We start from the raw sequence: 26,132 nt of genomic DNA on the forward strand, positions 1-26,132 counted from the left end.
GAATGGTCATCTAGACAAAACTACACAAAAACAGTGGAGTTACATAGCATAGCAAATCAGACAGGTATAACAGACATCTACAGAGCTTCCCATCAAGCAATAAAGAATACCCAGGCCATAGATCTTTCTCTGAAATTGATCTCCTGCTAGGACAAGAAGCAAGTCTCAGCAATCTATGTGACCACGCTACAATAAAGCTGGGTACCAGTTGCAACAGGAACCATAAAATCTATCAAACTCTTTGAGACTAAGCAACACACTGTGGAATGATAATTGTGTCCCTGAAGAAATAAAGAAGAGAGTTTTTAAAAATTGAAGAATTGAGTGTAGATGAAAATATAAAAGGTAGCAAAATCTTTGTAAATAACGAAGGCAGTCCTAGGAGGGAAACACTATAGTGCAAGGTCCCTACGCTAAAACTTGAGAGATCTAAAATTAATCATTTCATACTGTACATTAAGGTTTTATAAAAATGTTAACAAAACAAATGCCAAAGAACCATATGAGAAAAAATAACCAAAATATGGCAGTAGTAGTGAAACAGAAACATTCATAGTCTTTTAAAACATTAAAAAATCATAATGTGATGCCATCATTCATAAATAATAAACATACATGATCACCTTGCAGATGAGATATTGCAGTGAGAACATCTTATATATAGATGCCAATTTATTTAATAAAAATTTGTCACATTCTATTTGATGGGTCCTTTCTCCCAGTAATCTTTGACATTGAAAGAAGGTTCTAGTGATATGAGCTAGTCAAAGACACAATGCATATTGTATTAGTGAGTTTCATGTAACTGCAATGAAATATATGAGCTAATTCATTAGAAAGAGAGAATTGTGTGTTTTTCTTTTTCTTTTTCAATTTCTAAAGCTCTAATCCAAGATCAAGTGTACTCTGACAACAGTTGACAGAGGAGCATGGACAGAATGCAACTTTTCACCTCCTGAGCCAAGTAGCTAAGAGAAAGGCCAGGAGCCTAAGCTGCCTACAGTTCCCTTCTAGAGCTCTCCACCAGCACTACCTCCTAAGTTTCATTGTTTCCCCCTGAATCACCTGGGAGCCAAACGTTTACTACAGCATGGATACTTAGGGACACACAATCCCCAACTCATATCCTGTACAGTACCACCTATGTCCTTACAGACGAGGTTGTCTTAGTCAATACTCTGTTGCCGTGAAGAGACACCGTGACACAGTAAGTCTTATAAAAGAAAGCATTCCTTTAATTGGGGGGTGGGGGGCTCCAATGTCAGTTTCTGAGGTTTAGTCCATTATTGTCAAGGCAGGGAGTATGGTGGCACACAGGCAGACATGGTGCTGAAGAAATAGGTAAGAGTTCCTTACCCAGAAACACCGGCAGCAGGAATAGAGGGCTGCTGAGCCTGACTTTGGCTTTTGAAACCTCAAAGCCCACCCCTAGACACACTACCGGCAACAAGGCCACAGTTCCTGACCCTTTTTAGGCGCTACCATTCCCTGATGACTAAGCATTCAAATATATGAGCCTATGGGCCATTCTTATTCAGACCATCACAGAGGTGCAGGTGAGTTTAAGAATTTAAACAGTGTGGAGATGATCTCGGCCAAGATTTCATTCTGAATCCCTCCGAGCGCTTCTATTCCTCTGCTAATGTCTGCACTTTTTTTGTTCCTGGGATGGCTAGTTTCTTTGGTTTAGAAAGACGTTTTCCCCCCTTCATTAGCTTACGTACTTTCTTACTCCCCACTAAAACTTTGCCTAGTAAATAAAAGAAAGCTTGGCAATCTCTGAAGCTGTGTTGGGACTTTGTGGTACTTTTTAAGATGCCTAAATTAGCCCAGAGGATTCCTGACTGGCAATCCTTATTACTTCTCTTACTAACTCATCAGCAGATCCAAATTTCACAAACCAAGTTTTGCACATGGTAATTAGTCAGTGGTATCACTGGTGGTTTCTCCAATCAGCTAACTGCAGTCTTCAAAGGAATTATATCACTGCTCAGTTAGGAGAAAAGTTAAACTAATCAAAAGCTATTTTCAGAGAGAAGGAGTCTAAGATATTAAAGAAGCCATGCTGCTAGTTTCTGGGAAGCAGAGAATGCTTTGGAATTCTGAAATCAATATTATTACCATACATCATTGCACATCATTGACTAAGTCATGGAAATGTGGAGCTAGGTAAATCCACAACCCAAAAGAAATGTTGCAAACAAACCAACCCAAATTGGTCTGTTTTCAAACAAAAAATAGAAATGACAACATTACTTGCTCAAAAACTGAAACAATATTACATCAAAACTCAGTCCTTTTTTTTTAAAGATACTAATATCAAGATATATATTTTAATCAAATCATGTAAAGCAAGAGGAACCTTATGCAAATTTGAATGCATTAAGTTTTTATGTATAATGATTAATCACTAGTGTACAGAGTTTACAAATGTGAGTCTGATTACTCTAATTTCAAACATTCAAAGCAGGATTTCTGGGCTGCCATGTATTTTGCTAGCTTGGCACTTGCTTGCTCAAGCCCTGCAGGGTTTACAAGATGGCACACTCAACACCATCCACCTCTAGTTGGTGGTTGCTCTGAAAAAGTAGAGCGGTGGGTCCCTCAAATAAGCAGAACTTCCAGGCCAGGCTGGAAAAAAATGCAATGTAAACAAAACCCATTGTGGCTAAACTTGTGGATTAAGCTTTGGGGATTACTAGAAGCCAGGTAGGTTTGTTATGAGCTTTTCCTTGTGTTGTCATTTTTCATATACAGGTCAATTTCTAACATCTCTAAAATACTCTCCTATATAGGAGAGTTTTTAAGGATTTTGATGTCTTACTTTTCCTCTCCATCAAGAAGAAACTTAGCTCTAATGAGAGTTGAAACCTGCACTATTATATGAGTATACAAATAAATTGTCAGGTGTCCGTTTAATACTATGTCCTTGTAACATAGTAAAGTTATTGCTGTAGGCCCTGTATCCTATCTAGCAACAAGTCCTTAGCCCCATGAACCCTGTTACTTGGCTGAATGTAAGTGTTAGCTGTGGACTGGAGGACCCTGTAAGGTCTTTTACATACAAAATCATCATCTGCAAATGGTAATTTGATTTCTTCTCTTTCTATTTGTATCTGCTTTATCTTCTTCACTTGTCTTATTGTTCTAGCTAATATTTCAAGCAGAATATTGAACAGAAAAGAATATAAACAGAAAAGATGGACATTTTTGTCTTGTTCCTGATTTTAATGGAAACACTTGAGTTTTTCCCCATTTAGCAATTGGCCATGGGTTTGTTGTACAATGCCGATATTATGTTGAAGTATTTGCTCTGTATCCCTAGATTTTCTCGTTCTTTTATCATGAAGTGATGTCCAGCTTTGCCAAAGGCTTTCCTGTGTCTAATGAGTCAATTGTGTAGTTTCTTTGCTTGAGTCTGTTTATGTGGTAGATTACATTTATTGATTTAAGTATGTTGAACCAACCCTTCCTCACTAGGATGAAGCTGACTTGATCATAATGGATAATCTTTCTGGTGTATTACTGAATTCAGTTTGTAAGTAATTTACTGAAAACTTCTATACCTATATTCATTAGAGAGATTGCCAATAATTTTCTTTTATGCCTTATTTAGGTATCAGGGTAATAGTGGCTTCAGAAAAAGATTTTAGAAGTAATTCTTCTTTTTCTAGATTTTGAATTAATTTGAGAAGTATTGGTATTAGTTCTTTGAAGGTCTGAGAATTCTTTACTATAAATGTATATACCAGGGGAAATTGTTAGATGGGAAATATAATGTTTTATTTATTTGTATGTGTGTAGGTATTTTATTTGCATGTGTATCCACACCTTATGTGTGTCCATAGTTGCAAAGGGTATTGAGTCTTGTGACTGGAGTTACAGGCAGTTATGAGCTGCCATGCTGTTGCTGGGAATTAAACTTAGATCTTCAGGAAGAGCAGCCAGTGCTCTGAACACCTGAGCCATCTCTCCAGCCCTAACTGGGAGATTTTTAATTCTTCCTCTATTTGGTTGTTATAAGTCTATTAATTTTTTTTACTTCATCTTGACTTAATTTTCAAATAGCATGTGTATATAGAAATCCATCTGCTTAGTGGTAGTGGCATACACCCTGAATACCAGCACTCAGGAGACAGAAGCAGGTAGATCTCTGTGAGTTCAAGGCCACCCTGGTCTACCAAGTTCCAAGTTCCAAGACAGCCAGGACTGCACAGAAAAACATTGTCTTGAAAAAAAAAATAAGCAAAACAAAATAGAAATCCCGTCCATTTCTTTAAGATTTTCCAGTGTAGTGAGGTATAGATTTTTTTACCTCATGATTCTAATGATTCTTAGTGTATACTCAGTACTTTTAGTGTCTCCTTTTCATCTCTAATATTATTAATTTGGATCTCCTCTCTCTTTCATTTGGCTAATTTGGTTAAACATTTGTCGATCTTGTTGATCTTTGCCAAGAACAAACTTTTCGTTTCAGTAATTATTTGTAATTTTTTTATTTCAATTTTATTAATTTGTACTTTTTAAATTCTACTTCATTAATTTCGGCCCTCATATTTATTACCTCTTGTGTCTATTCTTTTCGAGTGTTGTTCTTGTTTATTCCAAACCCTTTAGAAATATAATTAAGTTAGTAATTTAAGATCTCACTTGTTTATGTAGGCAAATTATTGCAATATACTTTTCAATAATGTGTTGTGTTACTTCCATTAATTTGTGTATTTTCTGTCATTTCTATTTTTGTTGATATCCAACTTCATATCTTTGTGGTCAGATAAGATACAGAGTGTTACTTCAATTTTTCTGTATATTGAGGTTTGCTTTGTGTCCTAACATGTTGGTGAATTTACAGAAGGTTCTATAGGCTACTGAAAAGATTGGGTATATTTTTTTTAGTGTTTTATTTAAATTATTATTTCATTTTCATCTAGATTTTTTTCTATTTAGTTTTTGTCTAGATATTCAGTACATTGGCAAGAGTATGTATTGAAGTTACCCACAATCACTTCCTTGGAGCCTGTCTGTGGTTTTAGATCTGAGAGTCTTTCTTTTATGAAGTTGAGTGTTTCAGTGTTTGGTGCATAAATGTTTAAAATTGTAATATCCTCTTGTTGGATTTTTCCTTTTACTGAGTATGAAATGTGTTTCACTATCTCTTCTTGTGAATTCTGGTTTGAAGTCTATTTAGTCAGATATTAAAATATTATTGCCTGCTTGTTTCTGTTTCATATGTTTGAAATACCTTTCCCACACTTTTACCTTAAGAAAATTGTCATTGGTGATAATAAGTGTTTCTTGGAGGGAGCTAAAAGATCAATCATGTCATCTGATCCAACTTATTAGTGAGTGTCTTCTTGTCGGCAATTGAAATTATTGCTGAATAATATTGAAAGTTATCACTGAATAATATTTAATGTTTCCTGTTATTTTGTTCTTGTGATGGTAGTGTTTTCTCATAAGTGTTTTGGTTAGATATTCTAGGATTACAAATACCTTGGGCCCTCTTAGGCATGTTAATTCTTCTATTCAGAGAGAAGCGTTCATTCTAGAATTCTCTGTAGAGCTGGATTTATAGGCATAAATTCTTTACATCTGTTTTTATCATGAAATCTTTTTCTGTCCTCTTCAATTATGACTGCTGGCATCTGTGGCCTTTTGTAACTTGTAGGATATCACTCCTGGCCCTTCTTGCTTTAAAGCTTTTTATTAAAAAATCAGGTCTAATTCTGAGGTTTCTACCTTTATATGTTATTTGGTCTTTACCTCTTACAGCTTTTAATGTCTTTCATTTGTTCTGTATATTATTTGTTTTCATTCCATGTGTCCTGAGGAATTTGATTTCTGGTCTTATCTTCTCTGTGTTCTGTATCCCTCATGCATCTTGATAGGCATCTCCTGAGATTTGAGGACTTTTATGATCTTGTTGAAAATATTTTTTTGTGCCTCTAAGCTGAGTTTTATCTACTTCTATACCTAGAATTGGTAGGTTTGGTCTTTTTATAGTGACCCAGATACCTTGGATGCTTTTTTCCTGGATTTTGGGTCAGATTTAATATTTTCTTTAACTGAGTGCCCTATTTTCTCTACCTTGTCTTTAAGACTGGGATATTCTGTCTTCCACGTTATCCAATCTATTGGGAAGAATTTCCTCTGAGCTTTGTTTTTTTCATCCTGAATTTTTCATTCAGAGTTTTATTTCATTTTGGCTTTTCTTCAGGGATTCTCTCTTTACAAGGTCTATTTTTATATCATGAATTATTTCCATTATTTAATTCATCTACTTAATATTTTTACTGTCTACACTCCAGGATTTGTTCATGTCCTCTTTGAGTTCCTGAACATATTTAAAAATGCTGGTTTGAAATTATTTTCTCATGTATTAGCTAAGTTGCTTTTATCAGAGAACATTCATTACAGTAGGCAGTAATTTCTAAAGACATGTTGTGTTGGTCATTCATGCAGTTCTGTTTTGAGATGAGACTTAGACATGTGGATCAGTAGTAAGTTGAGTTTTTTTGTTTGTTTGTTTGTTTGGTTTGGTTTTTTGTTTTTGTTCAGATATCAGTTCTCATATTTGATAAGTGATTGTTTGGATACTTATTTGACATTATATCAATTTCTCAGATTGTGAACCCCATGAATGGTGCTGAGTGTTGAGTCTTTGGGCCACTCCCTGTTTCTGTGGGAAACAGAAATAGTATTTAGGGTGGTTTCAGCCCTCTAGGGACAGATGCAACTTCTGCACTTAGGACCTAACTTTTTATAGGCTAAGAAGATTCTTCTTGAAAAACCTTCAAAGCTTTATAAAGGGTTCCTGAGTTCTGCTGGTTGTCCTTGGATCAGAGGGGCTGGACTTCTGAGTTGGGTTCCACATGGCACTGGTACTTGAGTTTCCATTAGATTCAAAGTGGCGCTGGTTCTGGTTGGGGTGTTGGGTGTATGATAGCTAGATGGATTAATGAGTGGGTCCCGACAACCTACCTGTAGTTCTGGGGCAGCCCCATGTATTACTGCTGCAGATGGGGTGATAGATGGAGTGACTGAGAGGCAATCAGACAAGGAAATGGGTCCAAGCAACCTACCTTTGACCTAGAGTGGAATCTAACTTGTACCACTACTCACGGTGGTGGGTAGTGTGACTCGGAGATAGGTTACCAGGGGAACAAGTCTACGTGATCTTCATGGTATTCTGGGGGCATGTTTCCAGAAGTGCCAGCACTACGTGTGGTTTTAGGTAAGGCAACCGAGAGGCAGGGAGGTGGGGGAGCCATTTCTCCATTTCTAAATATGGCTATTACATTTAGAAACCTTGTTACATTCCCTTATAATTTTAAATAATTTCTTTTACTAGACTCCAGATGTGTGCATTCCAATGCAGAAGTAAAAACAACACGAAAAACCAAAATAACATATCGCCTTGAAAAATACCAATCCTATAATAATGACTCCTAATGAAAATGACCTGGAAGAACTCCCAAGTCAAAGAATCCAGAAAAACAATTATAACGATGATCAAAGCAACTCAGAAAATACAGAGATGAAAGACAAAATAAGAAAGTCTAACCAAGACATGGAAATAAAATCAGAGATGTTTAAGAAAACTGAAATAGAAATTAAAATTGAAACTGAAATTTGAAATTGAATTGAATAGAAACTGAAATAGAAATTGTGCTGGAAATGGAAAACCAAATAAAAACCTCAGCAAAAAGTCTCACCACCAGAATGCATCATGTCAAAACAGACTCAGAGACAGAAGACATGGTAAAAAAAAATTAGATCTCTCAGTCAAGATCAATGAGGGGGGTTCTTTTAAAAATGAACAGAACAAGAAGGAATGTGGGGATACCATGAAATGAGGAAAAGAAAAAAAATAATTTACTTAAGATAAAGAATATCTTAAGTAAAATCATAGAAGAAAAAAAAATTGCAAATATAGAGAAAGAGATGCCCATTCAGGATCAAAAAACCAGATAGACAAGATGAGAAAAGAAAGTCTCCACTACATAATATAGACAAAACACAAAGGTAAAAAATAAAGAACTGGCTCAGCAGTTAGGAGCACTAGCTGCTGTTCTAGATGACCCAGGTTCAATTCCGAGCCACCCACATGGTGGCTCACAGTTATCAAGGGGATCGGGTCCCCTTTTCTGGCCTCTACACACACCAAGAACACAAGCGGCACACTGACGTAAATGCAGGCAAAGCGACCATGCACATAGAATAAAACAAAAATGAGTGTAAAAAATAGAACTTTTAAAAAAGCTTTTGATAGCTGCAAAAGAAAGATCAAATCACTTACAGAGACAAGACAATTAAAATAACACCTGATAATCTGGCAGAAGACTTTTAAAAAGACACAAGCCTAAAAAAACAAGTTTGGAACTTTTTTCCAAGTTTGGAAAGACCACAACTGTCAACCTACATTATTATACCCAGGAAAAACATTAAAATGAGAGAAGAGTTTTAAACTTTTCAGGATAAAAACCAATTAAAGGAATTTATACGAAGACACCTCTGTGGAGGATTATAGAATGAATAGTTCAGTCTGAAAAGAAAGACACATTCAATAAAATTACAGAGAACAAGCAATGCCAGGTCAGACAATCAACCCGGCTCAGAGAAAAACACAACAAAATTTAGAAGAGATATTTTTACAATATTAATGGTCTAAATATTAATAGTCACAATTCTTCCATAGAAAGACAGAATAAGAGATTGGCTTAAAGAACAGAATCCATCTTTTTGCTGCTTCCAAAAACATACACTTCACCATCAAAAGCAGACACCATCTTAGGATAAAAGGCTCAAAATGATATTCTAAACAAACGGAACCATGAAACAAGTGTGCATAGGCCTTCTAATATTCACAGAATAGGCTTCTACACAAAACTACTCAGAAGAAATAAGGAAGCACACTTCATGCCCATTAAAGGGAATCCACCAACAAGTTATCACAATCTTAAGCATATGTGCACATATGTGCACAAAACATAGGGGCATCCAAATTAACAAAAGGTACACTATTAGATATAAAACTGCAGATCGACCTCAAATACCCAAATCTACCAACAAAGAGGTCATCCAGAAAAAAAAAAAAAAAAAAAACCTAAGTAAAGAAACACTAAGGTTAAATGCCATCCTAAGTCAAATGGACCTAACAGATATCTACAGAATATTGATTCAAAAACTAAAGAATAGCCAGTTTGATTCAAAAAACTAAAAATCAACAGATCGTGTATTAGAGATGAAGCAAATATCAACAAATACAGAAAAATTTAAATCATATCCTTCATTACATATAACAATAATGGAATAAAGTTGCATGTCAACAGAAATAAAACCTACAGAAAGTACACAGACTTGTGGAAGCAAAATACTGACTAACAATTGTGCTAAGAAAGAAATCAAGAAGAAAATTAAAAGCTCCCTAGGATTGAATAATAATGAATATGCACAGCATACCGAAATCTATGGGACACAATTAAGGTGGTCCTGGGAGGAACAGCTACAGTACATAGTGCCTGCCTCAGAAACTTTGAGTAACACAGCATTAGTAAGATAATGATGTACCTGAAGCCATTAAGAAAATGAGAACAAACAATACACCAAAGTGGAGATGGCAAAAAAACAATCAAAATGTGGCTGAAATTAGTAAAATAGAAACATGATCAATCAAGAAGGAGAAAGAGGAGGATAAAGGAGTGGGGAGAGAGAGAGAGAGAGAGAGAGAGAGAGAGAGACAACTAAAACTGTGGTCCATTTAAGGGGAAACCTAATACAGTAGACGCTATCTACAGCCTTCACCTCTACTGACTAATATTCATATTTCTGGAAGGTAGTCTGCATGCTACCAAAAAAAGAAAGATAAAAACCAACCCATCTAAAAACATAACCAATATGTGATTTGAGTTAAGGTCCACTCCATGAAATGGAACCCAATCCAATACTGATTGGGTAGCCAAAAACCTGAGAGTGGATAGGCCAGGGACATAGGGGAGAACTAAATACTATTGTTCCACCAACAAAGCAGTAAAATAACTCCTAAGGACATTCTGCTATACTCAGATCCATGCTTGCTCAGCTATCATCAGAGAAGCTTCCTCCCAAAGCAATTAGAAAGAAAAATACAGAGACTCACATCCAAACTATATGCAGAGATTGAAAGACATTGGAACACTCAGCCCTAAAAGAGATGTCTCCATCAAATACCTTCTCTCATGGCTAAGGGACAAGAGGAGGTATAAAGACAATACGATCCAGAGAGGAATCAAGGACTCAAGGCCTTCTAGATACAAGGGGTTGGTGCATATTTAAAATCACAGAGACTGTAGCAGTATGCTAGGGCCAACATGAGTCTACACCAGATGGGGCCCTGGAGCTGAAAGTAGAAAGGGTCTACAACCCAGAAGCTATCTCCAATTCATGGCCATGTGCAAATGAAAGGTTAGTTTTCTCCAAGGGAATGTCACTGGGGGAACAAACCTCTCTAAAGGGTAGGGCCCCATGCCGAGCAGTAGATGGCAAACCCAAAATGAACTCAATGGATTCTTAGGAGGAGTCTTTTGCTTGGTTGGTTGGTTGAGGTTTTTTTTTGGGGGGGTGTCTCAAAATGGTAAGTCAGGGTGGGTTTTCATTTTGTTTTCTTTGTTTGTTTGTTTTTCCTTTGTATATACATTATGTATTTTTATGGGATGTCTGAGTGTGCAACCTGTGTGTTTCTGCATGTAGATGTGTTTCTTGTGTTTTGTCTTGGGCTCTTTTCTTGTTGGTTGTTTAATCATATTCTATTAATTTTTAAATTCATCTTATCATATTTTATTATTCTCCTTTCTGGATGCCTATTTCTAAGCAGAGACAAAAAGGTGGTGGGTCCAGATGGAAGGGGGGAGGTGGGAATGAACTGGGAGGGAGAAGGTGAGGGGAAACCAGAATATAAGAAAAAAACTATATTTTAAATAACAGAAAAAATTTAAAGAACCATAATTCTTAGTGACATAGATTCAGTAAATAAAAATCTCCCAACTATAAAAGACCAAGAACTAGTAAAATTTAGCACAAAATGCTATCAGACATTCTAAGAAGAACTAATTTCAATACTTCTTGAGCTACTCAAAAAAAGGCAGGGGGGAAACTGAAGGAACGTTTCAATTATCTATTATGAAGCCACTATTATCAAAACTACAAAAAGACTCTACAAAAATAAAAATTATATAACAATATCCCTTACTCACATAGATGCAAAAATTCCCAGTAAAATACTTGCCATCTTGATTCAAGAAGACATCAAAAAGATTATACACTATGATTAACTTGGCTTTACCTGGAGATGCTAGGATGGTTCAGTGTACATAAATACATATAATTCAAAGCACAAATAGACTAAAAGTCAAAATAGACACCATCATCTCATTCGATGAAGAAAATGTCTAGACAAAATCCAATTATCCTTTTATGATAAAATCCTGGAAAGACTATGGATAAATAGGACACACCCCAGCATAATAAAGGCAATTTATGGCAAGTCCACAACCAGCATCATCTTAAATGATGAGATACTCAAAACATTTCTACTAAAAAGATGTCCACTTTCTTCATAGCTGTTAGGTTCTTAGTTTGAAGTCTTTACTAGAGCCATAGATAGCTGAAGGAGATCAAAGGGATACAGATAGGAAAGCAAGAAGTCACAGTATTCTTATTTTATATAAACAAGATGCTATAGACTCTACCAGGAAACTTACACAGATGATAAATACTTTCAGCAAAGTAGCAAGACACAAAATTTACCCACAAAAATGAGTGGCTTTCCTACATGCAAATGACTAACGTACCGAGGAAGAAATCAGGGAATCAGTGCTTTTACAGTAGGCTCAAAAAATATATCTTGGAGTAACACTAATCACACAGGAGAAAGACTTACATAATAAAAACATTAAGACACTGAGAAAAGGAATTAAAGGAATAATAGCCAAAATAGAATACATGGGCTCCTAAGAAGAAATGAGTTAGAAAGGAAATAAAATTAATTTAGAAGAACATCAAACTAATGAAACAGATGACATCATACTTGAACACATTCTGTGCCTTTTTGCTCTGTCATATGTCCAGCTCTAAGGTAAACATGGTCCTGTTGTTTGCATAGAAACCGCAGTACCGGACACTATGGCTGTTCACATAGTACAGAGCAACACAATTGTCAGTAGCAGTGACAAAGTTAAAAACACTGTCCCTCTGGATCCAGAGCCCCCGATTTCTGACTCTTGCTTCCCTGCTTTAACTGATGTGATTTCCAGAAATGGAAAAATTCCCAGTCAGGAGGCCACAGTGGTGAACAGAGACCGGCTTTCATTACTGTTGGAGTCGGTTGTAATGTTCATGCTGCGTTTACCCTTGAGCCGGTAATAAAGATGGAACTGTGGTCGTGGGTTTGGTGTGTGGAATAGGATTCTAAGTGGTGTCTTATGTTATACATTTAACTATAAATCAAGACATTCAGAAGCAGCAGGGCCCCAAAATCCATACAGTCCTCAGAGAAGAAAGAAGACTTAAGATAGTTACCTTACAGAAGAGAAAAATCTAAATACATTGAACACAATTAATGTTAGTTTTGGCTTACTCAGTGTCTTGTGAATTCTGTGCCAGGAACTTAGAATCATGCTCAAAAGTAGAGAAGACAGGACAAAAAATTAAAAAGTAGAGAGGACAGACACACAAATCCTAATGAAAAAGTTATGCAATTATGAGCATTTGACAATGTCACTTCATCTTTCACCCACATGCTTTTGAGGAGGATAATGAGAGCATTTTGAACAGTCACATGTTGATATCATTCTCCCATTTGAATCTGTACAGTAAAATAACCACACTTCAGTAACGCCATTTAGCAAAACAAAGAATTTCTTAGCATCACCTGACAGTTTAGACTTTCGTGCTCATACTACAAACATCACACGGATAGTTTATTTAAGTCAAACCTCAGTAAGTTCAACATAACACATTTAGTTTATGACTCCCTAAGGTTTCCTTTAGTTTCCATCAGTGTTCTTTCCTTCATTTTCTCTTATGCTGGCTATTTAAATGCATCTCCCAAAATAACCATGTGATGAGTCTACTATCCTTTCAGGTCTGGTTGGTCCTGACCCTGTGGTATCACTTAACATATTCTCTGATTTCCTGCATTCACTCGAAGCCGATAATAAGAAGACGTTTGATTAGATTTCATCTTACTTTTTGCCGTTAATATATAATGAGCTTTTCCCTCTGGGAGATGCCACACAGTGGGACTGAGGCAGAAGCAAAGCAGGCTCTTTGCCATCAATCATTATAAAGGTCCCCATGGATAGGCTTGTGATGGCTTTACCATGCAACTTTACGGTTTTCTAAATCCAGTTTCTCATTGGGATTGTAAAATTGCTATCTAATTCTGTCATTCTTTCTGCATTTAGTAGGTGGAATTCTTAAATACGTGTCACGTTGAATTATATTGTGTGCCCTGCCTAAAATGATTCCTTTTATTTACCCGGCTTTTTTTCTTCTTCTTCTTCTTCTTTTTTTTTTTTTTTTTTACAGAATAATTACTTAATACCTTATAAGTTTCTAAAAGTAAACAATATTGTTAGAAATCATGTAGCTTTGCATAGTAAAGAAGTTTCAAAATGTTCCATCATTGTTTTATATGGTAAAATAAAAAGTCTATACAGATGTCATGTAACTTTTTATATCATCTCACAATGATCCAGAATTCTGTTCTGTATTCTATGTGGAAATTTCCAACACTAGAGTCTAATCTGACAGAGGTAATCTTCCCAGGAGCCCATGGTTCCCTTGTATGAAAAACAGTATTCTGTGAAAACTATCTAGGCAGATCCGCACATTATGTTTTCAGGAAAAAAAAATGGTTATTGACTGAAATGTTTTGGAAATTTGTGATGACCTTACTTAAAATTGCATATCAAAACACAGGTAAAACCACTCTGGAAATCAATCTGGCGCTTTCTCAGACATAGGAATAGCGCTTCCTCAAGATTCAGCCATACCACTCCTAAGCATATATCCAAAAGAGGCTCAAGTACACAAAAAGGACATTTGCTCAACCATGTTTGTAGCAGCTTTATTTGTAATAGCCAGAATCTGGAAATAGCCCAGATGCCCCTCAACTGAAGAATGGATGCAGAAACTGTGGTACATCTATACAATGGAGTATTACTCAGCAATGAAAAATAAGGAAATCATGAAATTTGCAGGTAAATGGTGGAACCTGGAAAGGATCATCCTGAGTGAGTTGTCCCAGAAGCAAAAAGACACACACGGTATATACTCACTCATATAAACATACAACATAGAATAAACCCACTAAAATCTGTACATCTAAACAAACTAAGCAAAAGAGAGGACCTTAACTAAAATGTTCAATCCCCATCCTGAAAGGCAAAGAGGATGGACACCAGAAGAAAAAGAAAACAGGAAACAACCTAGGAACCTGCTACAGAGGGCCTCTGAAAGCCAGAAGAAGAAAACAGAAAACAATTTTGGAACCTGCCACAGAGGGCCTCTGAAAGCCTCTGCAGTATATATAGACTGTCAAAGCAGATGCTGAGCCTGATGGCCAACTAACTGGCAGAGTGAATGAATTTTATGTAAGAAGGGGGAAATAGTAAGAGCTGGAGAGGACAGGAACTCCACAAGGAGAGCAACAGAACAAGATAATTTGAACACAGGGAACTTCCCAGAGACTCATACTCCAACCAAGGACTATCCGTGGAGATAACCTAGAACCCTGACAATGCAGCCACTTCTGATGAGAACTGATAGACTAAGATCAGAAAGAAGGAGAGGAGGACCTCCCCTATCAGTGGACTTGGGGAGGGGCATGCATGCAGAAAGGGGGGGAGGGTGGGACCTAGAGGGGAGGAGGGAGGGGCTTATGGGGGGATACAAAATGAATAAAGTGTAATTAATAAAAGTTAAATAAAAAATAAAAACAAAAATAAAAAATAAGTAGGTAAAGTTTTTGAACACTTGGCAATAGAACACAAAAATCAGTGAACTGCTAGTTTACAGCATGAAATAGCTGTGTTGTTACAAAACCTGACAAAATAGTCCAATTAGCCACAAAGGCACAGCTGGAAGCGATGGGGGTAACCATTCTAACAGTACCCGCCAGATAAATACGAGGACGATGCGGACCCTGACTCTAGGGACCTGACTCCAGGACTGCCTTGTTTTCAGCAGCCCTTCATTTCCAAGTACGTGCTATTGGCGGAGTAGATTACCAACTGCCAAAGCCGCTTTTCCCGGCAGTGACTCGCAAGGTTCCCATGAAATGCATAGTTGTCGCTTAAGTCCATCGGTTTTCTTTTATTTTTTTCCAGTTTTTTATAGTTAAAATTTACCTACACTAAGAAAGATTTTTATAGATGACTTGGGAAGAAAATAAAATGTAAGTTTAGGTACTATGTAGCTGCCAGGTTAAACATTAAAATTACTTAAGATATAAATTATTTGAAACCATGATTGCTCCTTAAGAAATCAGTTACAAATTAAAAAAAAAAAATGGTAAAGTGCTTTTAACATATTATCTTCCTTTTCTCTTCAATTCTCCAAGTCTTTGTTCTGAAGGCAGCACACTGTTTCACTTCCCTGAAGCTACTGATAAAACTATGCAAGAACATCAGAGGAAAAAAAATGAATCCAAGATAGGTGCTATCCCCAAGGGAACGGAGTACTTCTTTGTTTTAAATTTCCAATGGAAATCTGAAGATTTTGCATGCAAACATCTTATTTCATGGCCCTGCTTCTCAAATTGAGAGATTAAATCTAGCTCCATATAAAGGTTTTTCAATAAAGTAGGTTGCAGGCTCCTGCTTATGGAAAATTGATGCTTCATCTGATATGCTTTCAATTGCTAACTTTTGTTTCACAAAGCTGGAAGGAATTTCAACCAACCATTATCTAATCAAGAAAATATTTCCTACCTATCTTGTCTTCAACATAGCTTGCTGCCAAATGTAGTTTTGACTATTGTAAATCACTATGCATTTTAACAAGCAAAACAGACTCTCGTTTTGCTCAAAAAAAAGTGCAAATTTTAGAAACTATCCATCATTATCAGTGGAATGCCTCCAATACTGTGCCTGCTATAGAATCGCTGTGGCATAATTTAATGTGTTCCTTATACTGCTTTATTGGAGTAGAATGTTTACACTCTTAAGATACAAACAGCTATCATAATAATTTCATTAAGTCTTCCTCTGTTTAGACTCAATTCTCACTACAAGGTAAAGAACACGCTTTGGACATTTAGTTAACCATAAAATTTCACAGTGACTTGGAGCATCAGTATTCCTGCTGAGTTCCGCATAATATAAAGAGCAGGAAGAAAATTAAACAGAAGTTGGCTTGTGTGAATTTCAAATATTGTTTCAATCTGCCCAACCACAAATTTTTGCAGGCACATAGCATGCCTGTGAAAACACCTTAACCTGTAATGTTTGCACTTGGTCATCCTTAGCTGGGTTCAAGAGGACAGCAACGTGTGTTAACAAAATGGGAACTATTCTGAGGAGGACTTTAAAAAATGCACTCTTGAGCTGAAACAGATGTTCAAGGAGTCAGGGGTAAGGTGAGCAGCAAAGCTAGCTGCCTGGGGTCACTGCCTGCTTCATCCACCTTGGCTCTGTCATCTAGAGTGAGACACTAGATCCTTTGGCTGACATTCTTGGAAAATTGGAAAGTTTTCAATCGAAGGTCTAAATAAGCTACATGTGTAAATTGCTTGGAAAAGTTCCTAGCATATGTCAAAAATACTAATATGTGATAGCAATTTTTATTTATATAGATGCTTCATTAAAACCATTAACTGCTACCTGTGCTTTCACTCATTCTTTCAACAAACATGCCTGTGTGTTTGCAGTGGAGATATACAATGATGTTCTCTCCTCTCAGCTCTTAGAGTATTGCAGCTGCGCAGAGGGGTAAAATGATGGAACAGTCCAGCCCAGATGTTCTCTTCACCAACAGATGCCCCAGAGAGAACTGGAAAACCAGAAAGGTGAAAATACCTGCCATTCCCTTAAATCTTCATGTGTCTCTCCTCGTGATTAACAGGCTGGGATTCTAGTGTGTAATACTTGATCATAGGGGCTGGACAGTTCATACTGCTAATCCACCTGCTGGCTAGACAGGCAGAGATAATTATAAAAGGTGCTTTATGGAAAACAGGGATGTACGATCCCAAACTAGAACCAGATACAGTAACGGAATTGAACCAGGAGAGGGAATGAAGGCATGGAGCAATTCCTGAGTCATGGCAGACTGTATATGCTGGGGCTTCCCATGAAACCCAGCCCATGGCCAGCTGGCCCTCCTCTTTGTGGGTCCTCGGGGCCACAGAAGGGGACTCTCCCAGGTCCCACATCTGATGGGCCAAGGGATGCTCATGTTCTTTGGCTATAGGGAATTGAAACTAATCGTCATCTTGAGGCAGAATTGAGACCCCAGTCCTCTCTGTTCATGCTTTTTAATTAAATTTTTATTTTTTATATTAATTAGTTTACTTACTTTGTATCCCAGCTGCAGCCCCCTTCCTCATCCCCTCCCAATCCCACACTCTGTCCCTCATCTCCTCCCATGCCCCTCTCTAAGTCCACTGATAGGGGAGGTCCTCCTCCCCTTCCATCTGACCTTAGCTTATCAGGTCTCTTCAGGACTGGCTATAATGTCCTCCTCTGTGGTCTATCAAGGCTGCTCCTCCTTGGGGGGGGGGAGGTCAAAGAGCCAGCCACTGAGTCCATGTCAAAGACAGTCCCTGTTCCCCTTACTAGGGAACCTATTCGGATACTGAGCTGCCATGGGCTACATCCGAGCAGGGGTTCTAGGTTATATCCATGCATGGTCCTGGTTGGAAAATCAGTCTCAGAAAAGACCCCTGTATTTGGTCCTTGTGGAGCTCCTGTCCTCTTCAGGTCTTACAGACTCCCCCTTCTTTCATATGATTCCCTGCACTCTTCCCAAGGTTGGTTATGAGTCTCAGCATCTGCTTTGACATACTGCTGGGTAGAGTCTTTCAGAGGCCCTCTATAGTAGGCCCCTGTCTTGTTTCTTGTTTTCTCCTACTTCCAATGTCCATTCCATTTGTCTTTCTGAGTGAAGATTTATCATCTTACCCCAGTTCCTCCTTCTTGTTTAGCTTCTTTAGGTGTAAAAATTTTAGTATGTTTATCCTATCTAATAGGTCTAGTATCCACTTATGAGTGAATATATACCATGTGTGCCTTTCTGCTTCTGGGATACCTCACTCAAGATGATCTTTTCTAGATCCCACCATTTGCCCGCAAATTTCATAATTTCCTTGTTTTTAATTGCTGAGTAGTGTAGATGAACCATTGTGTATATGAACCACAATTTCTGTATGCATTCCTCCATTGAGGGACGTCTGGGTTCTGCAGGGACCTGGGCAGAGCTGTAGATGGTGATGGAGACGTAAGCCAGGTAGATGGAGGATCTTCCTTGGAATTCCTCACCCTCATTTTTGCCTGGAATTTTGAGGCCCTAAGGCTGTTCATTGTCCTATAGTGATAGGGACCAAGTGATAATAAGAGAGGCAATGCTAGAGTCCAGCGGTGTGTGTAGAATTGATGAAGACTGACAGATGATATGGCAACAAAGGATGTGCAGGCTTTAAGTACCTTGATATGGTCCCAAGCGCCCCCCCCTCTGCAATTTAAGCCTCAGAGGAAGCCAAAATAGGCTAAGATAAGTACAGAGCAGACACCCCTTTCCAAGGACCTGAGAAGGGCAGCATTCTCCCTTCCCATGGGGTTTAGCTTTAACAGAAGCAAAGAACTAGAAAGATGAACAGCTTTCATCCCAGCAGACACAGTCACACTCAAGGACATAGTTAACTTATTAGCTAAAGCAACATTTTAAAGATGAAGACCATTGGGACCTGACACAGTGTGGTCCTGGTCTGGCAGAACCAGACCTAGAACTTGTGATAAATGCAGAAGCATAGGCGGGCATTGCGGTGCATACCTTTAATCCCAGCACTTTGGGGAGCAGAAGCAGGTGGATTTCTGTGAGTTCAAGATAAGTCTGGTCTACATGAATTTTAGCACACCTAGAGCTACATAGTAAGAACCTATCTCATTAAAGAGAGAAGGTGGGAAGAAAGAAAAAGAAAAAGAGAAAGAAAGAAAGAAAGAAAGAAAGAAAGAAAGAAAGAAAGAAAGAAAGAAAGAAAGAAAGAGACAGAGAGAGAGCAAACAAAAAAGAAATCAAAGAAATGCAGACTCTTGCCCTAGCATTGCTGAAGTAGAAAGGTGGGGCATCCGTGCCTGCCACCATCCAGAGGACTCTGTATGCTCAGACTGCAGAACCACGCATGTAACTTGAGGCTTTCCACTAGTCCACTCATTACAGCTAGCCATATCCAAGTAGCCTCCAAGTCTCCTTATGTGTGCCTCCCAGACCCAGAGACTTGATGCATTGGCTGGGTGGCCTGGGCTCTGAAGAGTAGTGCCAGCATGTTCAGGAAGCTGAGTCTTCTTCTGTCATGGTGGAGCATGACCCTCAAGGACATCAGAGAGCAAGGCACCTGCATTTTCTCCCAGTGATGGACTGAAAGTATTTGTATAGCTTGTTGAGTGCTTGCACCCAACACACACACACTCCAGTTTGGCCCTTTTCTTCCCTCGAAGTGCTCTTCTGTCGCCTCTCTTACCTTCTCCCATACGTTGATTGTCTTTGTGTACTTCTTAAGCAGAGCTTGTACATCCTCACCTGTATTATATTCCAGAGAGGTGGGAGTCCCTCTAAATAGATGACCATTTATAGATATGAATATGGTCTGCAAAAATTAATCACTGTGGTCTACAAAAATGGCTCAGTGTTTTAAGAACACTTGTTAATCTTTCAGATAACCCAGGTTTGGTTCTCAGTCCCTACAACATATCCCATAACTGTTTGTAACTCCAATCGCAGGAAATCTAATGCTTTCTTCTGGCTGCTACACGTACCAGACATTCACCTGTTGCACAGGCATACAGGCAAGAAAACCACCCATACACATTAAATAAATAAGCATTTAAATAGAATTACCAATGATCAGTAGTGCCTGGGAATAAAGAAACAAGAGAACTAGCCTTAGCTCATAAAGAGCCCTAGGTTCTAGCAAATGAAGTATTACTGACAACTGTGATTCATTCAGCTGCTAATCTCTCTCTCTCTTTCTCTCTCTCTCTCTCTCTCTCTCTCTCTCTCTCTCTGTGTGTGTGTGTGTGTTTTATATTGGAATGGAATCTTGAATCATACTGCTACTATGAGCCTGAATACTATTTAGGAAAATGAAAGTAATAGAAGCTCTTTTGTGACTTAAGCTAAAATATCTTTCTGTCATTAAACTACCGTCAAGAGCTATTTCTTTCATATAAAGTGTTAGTACAGCAATAAAAAGAAAAACCAAGAAAAAAAACTTCTGGTCAAGAAAACAGAATCTCTGGTCTGTGTGGAGACCTAACATTCCAGTTGGGCTGACTCAATCACCTGGCCACAGAAGCACCCTAGAAAGATGGGTACACTTTAAGTCATGCTAAAATCATACATGAAATAGTTTTTCTTTTAAAGAGATACTGTGCCTATCCTGATCCCCATTAGTCCCTGTGGAGCCCCTAAAATGTTCCACTGGTCTGCTTGCTTTTCTGAGGTCTAAGTCAACGAAACACATTTTTTTTTTCTGTTTCTTTCTTTCAGATGCTGGCCAGAACCTAAGTATGCTTTTTCTTCTATTTTGGGCTTCCTTACTTTTTCTCTGAAGCCTCCTTCTTCACCACGTGACTGCTCGTCCCTGATCTCCAAATAAGCTTACACTTTTAGCAATCTCAGCCTATGGTTGCTGCTCAGCCTATAGTTCTGGGCATTTGGTGTACTATGACAAAGAAGTATATCCTGGAACAAAGCTGATCCCCTCCTGGAGGGAAGCACAGATGTATATGGGCAAAATTATCCTCCTTCTGCATTTACTTCCTTTACTCACTGTTGGTGTTTGTAGTCATTTATTTTTCCTGGTCAACTTTAAAACAGTGTGTGCACTAGGTCTTTAATCACACCCGGATTGATACTGCAGCATTACCTGGAGTTCTTCAGGACAGATGTTCATGCATATGGAAAAAGATATTTTTTTTATGATGCAGGCCTGGAACCGTAGGACTGGCGGGTGTGAAACCTTCATAGGGGGACACAGATGCAGGAAAGGCAACACAGCAACCTCGAGTCTGAAGTTCATCTCTTAGACCTTCAGCTGACTAAAATAAAATGAACTCATGTTAGAAAGAATGTTGTGCTCTGAATTTGGAACTTCTTCCAAAACCTCGTACGTTGAAAGTGTTGTCATGGCCCATGACACAATTGAGAGGGAGGGGAGCTTTCATGAAGTGGGACATTGTAGAAGGAGGTTGTGCCACTGGGGACGTTAGGACACATGCTCTTTCCGTGGCCTCTCTTTATATCCTCTCCCCGACCATCCCTCATGTCTGGAGTGAATAAACCTCTGCCATATGCTTCACACCATGAGGTTGGCTCCACTTCATCACCGGCCCAGATGTCACTGAAGTCTCTGAAATCATGAGCCAAAGTAAATCTTTCCTCTTATAAATTGCTTTCCTAGGCTATTTTGTCACAGTCATTGAAAAAAAAAAAAAGCAAGCAATTGGTATTTTAAAATGCAGCAGCTTTATTTGTAATAGCCAGAAGTTGGAAACAACCCAGATCTCCCTCAGCTGAAGAATGGATACAGGAATTGTGGTACATCTACACAATGGAATATTACTTAGCAATAAAGACAAGGAAATCACAAAATTTGCAGGTAAATAGGGTGAACTGGAAAGGATCTTCCTGAGTGAGCTGTCCCAGAAGCACAAAAACACACATGGTATATACTCACTCATATAGACATATAATATTGGATAAACCTACTAAAATCTGTACACCTAAAGAAACTAATCAAGAGGGAGGACTCAGACTAAAATGCTCAATCCCCATCCCGAAAGGCAAAGAGGATGGACATCAGAAGAAGAAGAAAACAGGAAACAACCTAGGAACCCACCACAGAGGGCCTCTGAAAGGCTCTGCCCTGCAGACTATCAATGCAGATGCTAAGACTTATGGCCAACTGTTCGGCAGAGTGCATGGAATCTTATGAAAGAAGTGGGGAATAGTAAGATCTGGAGAGGACAGGAACTCCACAAGGAGAGCAACAGAAGCAGAAAATTTGAACACAGGGGTTTTCCCAGAGACTCATACTTCAACCAAGTACCATGCATGGAGATAAACTAGAATCTCTGCACAGATGTAGCCCATGGCAGTTTAGTGTCCAAGTGGGTTCCATAGTAATGGGAAGAGGGACTGCCTCTGACATAAACTGATTGGCCTGCTCTCTGATCACCTCCCCCTGAGGGGGGAGCAGCCTTACCAGGCCACAGAGATAACAATGCAGCCACTCCTGATGAGATCTGATAGACTAAGATCAGAAGGAAGGAGAGGAGGACCTCCCCTATCAGTGGACTTGGGAGGGGCATGCATGCAGAAAGGGGAGGAAGGGTGGGATCGGGAGGGGAGGAGGGAGGGGCTTATAGGGGAATACAAAGTGAATAAAGTGTAACTAATTAAAAAAATATATCTTATGGAAAAAAAAATGGTGGCTATCATGGCTGCAACTATACCCAAAGATGTGGTCCAGAAGCCTTTGAAGGTTTGCAGGAGGGACTGGAAACAGTTAGAAATCCAGACTGAAAAAGGTCTATCTGTCAGTGGAGAATGGGCAATTCTAATGCCGGCATAGAAAGCCAGTTTGCTGGTAGGAACTATTGGGAGTGGAGGTAACACACCTTTCTCTTTATGCTATAGTTTTTAAAAAGTGTTTGGTGGATCCCTCGCGCGCCTGCACTGCGGAGGGCAAGATGGCGTCGCTAGCTCCCCTGAAGGAGAAGAAGCTCATGGAGGTGCAACTGGCCGAGCTGCCCCGCTGGCTGCTCGCGCAGGATTTCAGCCCCAGCAGCATCGCGGGCGCCTTCGGGAGAGGCTCTGAGCGCTACCACAGCAAGTACATCAACGTGCGGAAGGGCAGCGTGTCGGGCATCACCATGGTGCTGGCGGCCTACGTGCTCTTCAGCTACGGCCTGGCCTACAAGGAGCTCAAACACGAGAGCTGGCGGAAGTACCACTGAAGAGGGCACCGCACGCCGGACATGGATGCCCACCCACCGGAGCGCCTGGCCGCGAGCCGGGGCAGCGCCCAATAAATGCCCACTGACCCACCCCGCAAAAGAAAAAAAAAAAGTGTTTGGTGTTTGTTTGGTTTGATTTGTTTTGTTGTTTTTTGTTTGTTTGTTTCTTGTGCTCAACGGTTTGTGTGCGGTTGAGGTTAAAGATGATGCGCTGGCTCATCTATCTACCACATGAAGTTTTAAGGCAGCGTAACAATCAGGCATGAGTATTGCTGGCTGGGTTTTGCTCAGCTTACAGAAAGATTTTGGAGCAAAAGGCAGAAAGAAAACTTTTGAAAAATAGCCCCACCCACAAAAAAGAGGCTATCTAAAGTTCTTTCCTTGAAAACTAAGGCTACTAAGGGGATTAGCACCATCAAAAAGAAGCCAAATACTTTGCACCAGGACAATGTGAAAGAGAGTAGACAGCATCTCAGAGCAGCAGAATTCCCCTTGTAAGCGCTCAGTGCTCTGGATTAAGTAGGGAGCTGCTCACAGAACACCTTTGGAGAATTCTCCCCTCCAGATCCCTGTCTCCACCCACAGCTCTTGTGTCCCTCGGGGGTTTCTTGCAGCCATGATCCAAGAACGATCCACTACTCCTCAACATTTTGGCAATTCTTGACTTGAACTGCATGGTTTTTGTTTCTTCAGTCATGCTGATGAAGGACCAGTAGGGTCACAGAAGCTTACCCAAAGATTTAAAAAGAAATACTGGGAGACCAAGCAATCTTTCAGGACTTGAGTCCCTGAAAACAGTCCCAAACAAGTTCATGCAAGCATAAAGCTACACAAATGAAGCCCAAACTTCACTGGAGACCCAGGGTGCCAGAAGCATGCAACATCTGCCAAGAAAATCTGCAGCAGCCAGCTCAGCCAGTCCAAAAGAAATGTCATTTGAGTGGAAGCCAAAAAGGCTCTCGCATAGGGGAGTCCCAAGCACTTGAAGACCCGCAACCCACCATCATGCCCCTGATGCATAGCACAGAGCTACAGAATTTTTGTCTGCCCTGCTAGGTTTGGGTATTTCTTTGTCCAATTGCTTCTTGTTTCTTTTTTTATATTACTTCCTCTGATAATGGAGTGTTGCCCTCTGATGTGTATGCTGGAAGTATAAAAATGGCCTTTGGACTGAGCAAGGGCTGACAGCTACCCATTTACCTTCAGCCTCAGAGGGCGCTGGAATGTTTCAGCAGTGCTGTAACTGTTTAGCAACTTCAGACTCCAAAAGGTAGGCGTTCTGAAATGGACATGGATCCTGGGGAAGCAGAGATGGAAAGTTACTCTTTTCCCCTTAAGTAGCCCCGGAAGCTATGGCTTGTAAGCTTTGTCAGCAGTCTGGAACTACTGGGAAGACCTAGGCAGAAGACGGTCAGGCCACTGAAGCATGCCCTTGAAGTATGTCTTGGGACCCCATCCCCTTCTCTCTTTTCTTCACTTCCTGGCTACCACAAAATAATCAGCTTTATTCTAGCATGTACTTCTTTGCCATCTGCCCAGAACTTTGGGACCAAAAAACCATGAGCTGAAATCTCTAAAACCATCAGCCAAAATAAATCTTTCCTTATGTATTTGCACTCTGTCATCATGCTGAAAATCGAGAAGCTAATCTGCCTAACTCAATGTCTGCTACTTTTTTATCTCTGAGACAGGCTTTCCTTGAATTCACTAGATATCTAAGGCTGACCTTGAACTCCTGGTCTGTCTGCCTGACAAAGCCTACTGACCTAAATTATAATTGTATGTAAAAATTACTTTCATAGCAATACCTAGATAGGCATTTAGCCAGTCACTAGGTATAATTTTGTCTAGCTAAGTCATCGTAAAATTAACTATCACAAGAGCCAAGCATTTTACTTAGCATTACTGAATTGCAATTGATATTTATTCTACTTTTTATGTCATTTAAAAAGTGTTTATATTTTACCTTTGTTGATCAACAGCTTCTCTTTATTTTTTAAATAAAATTTATTTTTACTGAATAAATCTTATCATTATTTGAATGTAACATTTTATTTTTTTTCAAGTGTATCCATTGGCACTGGTGACATATAAGAAAATGACAGGTCAAAATGGGCAAAGTTGTGGCTCATAAGTACTATCCATATCCAGATAGGGTGAGGCGGCAGCTGCCCATTGTAGGGTTCAGGCTCCCAGCAAGCTCAGGACTGTGGCTTTTCTGGCTTGCTGCAAGCCAAAGGTTGAATGACACGGGCCTTTTATTATTTCATATATCATTGTTCTTACCTTGATGTAATTTGAAAAAAAAAAACAAAACAAAACAAAACAACTGTTTCTTGAGTGTATCTCTCCATAAAAACATTGGAAAATAAAAGGCTGAAAGAATAAGTTTTGAAAGAAGAATGACTGCTCTGGGAAAAACTGTCCAAATTAAAATATGCAACTTTAAGTTGGCATTGTTTTTTATTTTAATGTGTTTGTATATTGACTTATTTTGAGTCAGTGTTTTGATAGGTAGTCCAGGCTAGCCTCAAACTCATAATTCTCTTCTCTTAGCATCCCCAGCACTGGGATTACCATCTCAATTTTTTTTAGATAACTTATTAACTTTTTTTAAATATACATTGTAATTTATTATCTTTTAAATATATATTTTTAAATAAGTTATTTATCTGAAGTTGACAGGCGCTCTACAAGAAGGCCAACAGACACAACTAACTAGGGCCCAAGGGAGCTTGCTGAGACTGAAGCATCAACCGAGAACCATGAACAAACTGGACCCAGGCCCCCTACAAAGTTGCAGCAGATGGCTAGCTCAAGCCTCATGTGGGTCCTGTAGTGAGGGAAGTGGGGGCTGTATCAGACACAGACTCCCTTGCCAGCTTTTTGATCACTTTTCTCTGGCGATACTGCCTT

The 26,132-nt window shown here is 39.1% G+C and overlaps 1 protein-coding gene across 1 annotated transcript; it reads left to right on the forward strand.

Moving 5' to 3' along the window:
- Positions 1 to 22,949: 22,949 nt before the first annotated feature.
- On the forward strand, positions 22,950 to 23,216 carry LOC129674017 (ATP synthase subunit f, mitochondrial-like). The gene has a single exon (XM_055603885.1). It carries the CDS (start codon positions 22,950 to 22,952, stop codon positions 23,214 to 23,216), a length of 267 nt encoding a protein of 88 aa, XP_055459860.1.
- Positions 23,217 to 26,132: the final 2,916 nt, after the last annotated feature.

This window comes from Psammomys obesus, unplaced genomic scaffold (assembly GCF_907164565.1).
Source record: "Psammomys obesus unplaced genomic scaffold, mPsaObe1.curated_primary_1811, whole genome shotgun sequence".
Classification (NCBI taxonomy): domain Eukaryota; kingdom Metazoa; phylum Chordata; class Mammalia; order Rodentia; family Muridae; genus Psammomys; species Psammomys obesus.